Here is a 3,381-nt window from a genome sequence, read left to right as displayed (position 1 = left end):
CTTCATTCATAACCATAAAAAAAATAAAAAGAAAAAAGAAAAAAGAATGGAAGCTCAGACTCAGATCCCCGACGACAGGATGGAACTTCTCCGGAAATTCGACAACACAAAAGCCGGTGTCAAAGGCCTGTCCGATTCCGGAATCCTCAAACTTCCCCGGATCTTTGTCAGGCTGCCGGAGGACCTCTCCAAAGATCTCTTGTGCAACAATTCCCCAATCCAGGTCCCCGTCATCGACATGGCCGATTTCCAGGCCGACGCAGGGCGGCGCCGCCGTATAGTTGACCAGGTGAGGACTGCGTCGGAAACCTGGGGATTTTTCAAGGTGGTGAATCACGGAATTCCTCAGAGCGTGCTTGATGAGGTCATCAATGGCGTCCGTGACTTCCACGAGCAAGACTTGGAGAAGAAGAAGATGTATTACACGCGCGATCCCAATAAGGCACTGAAAATATGCTGTAACTATGATTTATTTGCGTCGAAGACCGCCGGCTGGAGGGATACTTTGAGTGTATCTTTTCCGGGCTTCGATTCCGACATTCACAGCCATGAATTGTTTCCTTCCTTCAGGTTTCATCTCTTCAATTTCTGCAATTTTATGCACATTATGTTAGCTAGCTTGGAAAAACAAAAAATCCCTCATTTGAAATACTCACTCGGTCCGGAAAAATTAGCCCGGACTCGACATATAAATTAAAAAAAATAAATATTTTATGAAAAAAGTGAAAAATAGTAAAAAGATAGTTGATGGTATTTTTGAAAATTTAGTTAATAATTAAAGAGAATAAATAGATAATATAATAAAGTTATTGTAAATAAGCAACGAAAAAGGAAATAGAAAATAAATTTAGCGGACACGGCATACATTTTTCGAAAATTTGATCTAAATTGTATTTTCATTAGAGGTTATTTTAACTTTCGCCAAATCTTATGAATTTCTTCCATAATTAAATACTAGCATCTCTAAAATAAATCCAAATTTTTTTATAAATATTTTAATTACCTTTTTAGTGCTGCACCTAAACAAAAAAAAAAAAGTAGAAAGTTGTTGTTGTGTTATTTGAAAACTTGTGAGTGTGTTGTATTTACATACATTTCAATATTTAAATTGTTGTCAGCATCATGCTGAATAATTTTGTTCAAAGTACAAACAATCTATATCTTAATTATGTATATATATTTTTTATTCTTTTACTTTTAATTAGCTTTTTTAAATAGCATATTTCTATATTTTTTTTTTATTACTTTATTAATTCTATTTAAAATGATAACATTCTAAATTATAAATAACAAAAAAAATGTGGGATGGATGTAGAATAACATTGGATCTCTTCCTATTATGGAGTTCATCTTCTTTGTTTGGATTTTTACAAGAAAGTTTCTAATTTTTCAGTGATTATACAATTTTTTTTTTTTAAGAAACTTACTTTACTTGCAGCAAATCAACTCTAGAATACTCTAAACTCGTCGAATCTCTTGGAAATGTATTGCTCGGGTTGTTGTCAGAGGCTCTCGGACTCGAAACAGAACACTTAGAAAGAATGGAATGCTCTAATGGATACCGCCTCCATTGCCACTACTATCCGGCATGCCCCGAGCCACACCTAGCAAACGGGACAGCTCAACATTGGGACGCTGGATTCCTCACAATCCTCTTACAAAATCAAATTACGAGTGGCCTCCAAGTTCAGTACGAGGGCCAATGGATCGACATTGAGCCCACTCCCGGTTGCCTAGTTATAAACATTGGTGATCTCCTCCAGGTAATATCTATAAAGATAAGTATATTTGAACAGAGTGATGTTGACTTGTGCGAACTATTTTTGTTGATCTTTTGTCCGAATTTTTTTCAGTTAGTATCCAATGGAAAATTCAAGAGTAATCGACATAGAGCAGTTGCAAATGATGTCGGGCCAAGAATTTCAATTGCGTGTTTCTTCTCAGGGCCATTGATGAATGGTAAAAAAATTTATAGACCGATTGAAGAGTTGATAAGTAATGAGAATCCGATTGCATATAAAGAGATTGTTTTAGGTGAATATGTCAAGAGTTTCATTTTCACTAGTTGGGAAAGTTTTCGTGTTCTTGATTGCTATAAGTTGTAACCATTTGTAAGCAGTGACGGAACCAGCTTTGCGGCTCCGGGGGTGCAAAATTGTTATGTTTATTTGTTTTATTTTTTATTTACCGTTTATGTTTAGTTTTAACATATTTCGAGCCTGTTTTTTTTATTTGAAATAGACATTCGGTTGTCTCTGTGTGTACAAAAATAATATAAGAACTTTTTCATCGACTCATTTCTACTAACTTGATGTCATCTTAATTTTTTCAATTTTTATTAACACTATAATGTGGTTGTGAAAAAGAAAAAAAATGAAAAAAAAAAAATATTTAAGATAAAATATTTTATTTTTTATATAATAAATTTATAAATAAAAATATTATATATTATTATAAATTAAAATAATAATAATAGGGAGGTTTATATAGAATATTACTCTCAAATTGGAGGACAAATTTGATTACTAAATAAAAAATTAGATAAAATTACACTTAAAAAAAAATTGGAAAGGATTTGGAGGATTAGTTGACCTCCCAAGCCCCAATGTAAATCCGTTACTGATTGTTACGTCTTCAAAGCAATGCTTTATACATATGTTGCATGTAATATCAAAATGAGAATAAATGGGCATGTAACATAAGGATTTTTAATACTCCTTCCGTGTTATAAGAGGGATACCATTTTTCAATTTTGTTCGTCCTTAAAAAAGATATTATTTCCTAATTTAATAATTTATTATCTGCCTAACATAATTAATACCCTTACGACTTATAATATATTACACAAATGTCATTACTTTTTTATCACACAATCAATAGGGGCATTTTTGTTTTTTCTACTATAAATCAATATAAAACTAATATTAAAAAATCTCGGTGCAAAAACTAAATGATATTACTTTTTTTTAGGATGGAGGTAGTATAATATAACTCAAGGTGATGAGATTGTATAAAATTATAAGATTAAATAATATTATGATTCCCAATAAAATAAAAAAAAAACAGAAAAATTGTACACAGTGTTACAAACATAAAATAATTCTTAAAAAGTAATAAAATAATTAAGGAGATTATATAGTTTTTCTTTAAAGAAAAAAAAAATTATAGGCTTAAAAACTGTAAATTTTTTATTATATTAAAATTTTAAATTATCATATAAATATATATATATATATTTTATAAAATATTACGTCAAAATACTGATATTTTACTAATTTAATATTTTGAAAAACTCCCAAAAGTCTCTTTATAGGATGGCTATCATATTGAGTAGTTTTTAAGGGTGAGATACGGTCAACGATAATTTGATCCCCATCTAAA

General features: G+C 30.8%; 1 protein-coding gene across 1 annotated transcript; it reads left to right on the top strand.

Moving 5' to 3' along the window:
* On the top strand, window positions 1-2,297 carry LOC127250977 (1-aminocyclopropane-1-carboxylate oxidase homolog 1-like). Its single transcript, XM_051274495.1, has 3 exons — window positions 1-570; window positions 1,439-1,763; window positions 1,854-2,297. The coding sequence occupies exons 1-3, from the start codon at window positions 47-49 to the stop codon at window positions 2,103-2,105; spliced, it is 1,101 nt and encodes a 366-aa protein (XP_051130452.1). The 5' UTR covers window positions 1-46; the 3' UTR covers window positions 2,106-2,297.
* The last annotated feature ends 1,084 nt before the right edge of the window (window positions 2,298-3,381 follow it).

This window comes from Andrographis paniculata, unplaced genomic scaffold, assembly GCF_009805555.1.
Source record: "Andrographis paniculata isolate CXL003 unplaced genomic scaffold, ASM980555v1 Contig11END, whole genome shotgun sequence".
Taxonomy (NCBI): domain Eukaryota; kingdom Viridiplantae; phylum Streptophyta; class Magnoliopsida; order Lamiales; family Acanthaceae; genus Andrographis; species Andrographis paniculata.
Note: the sequence above shows the minus strand (reverse complement) of the source record. Positions and strands in the feature narration are given on the sequence as shown.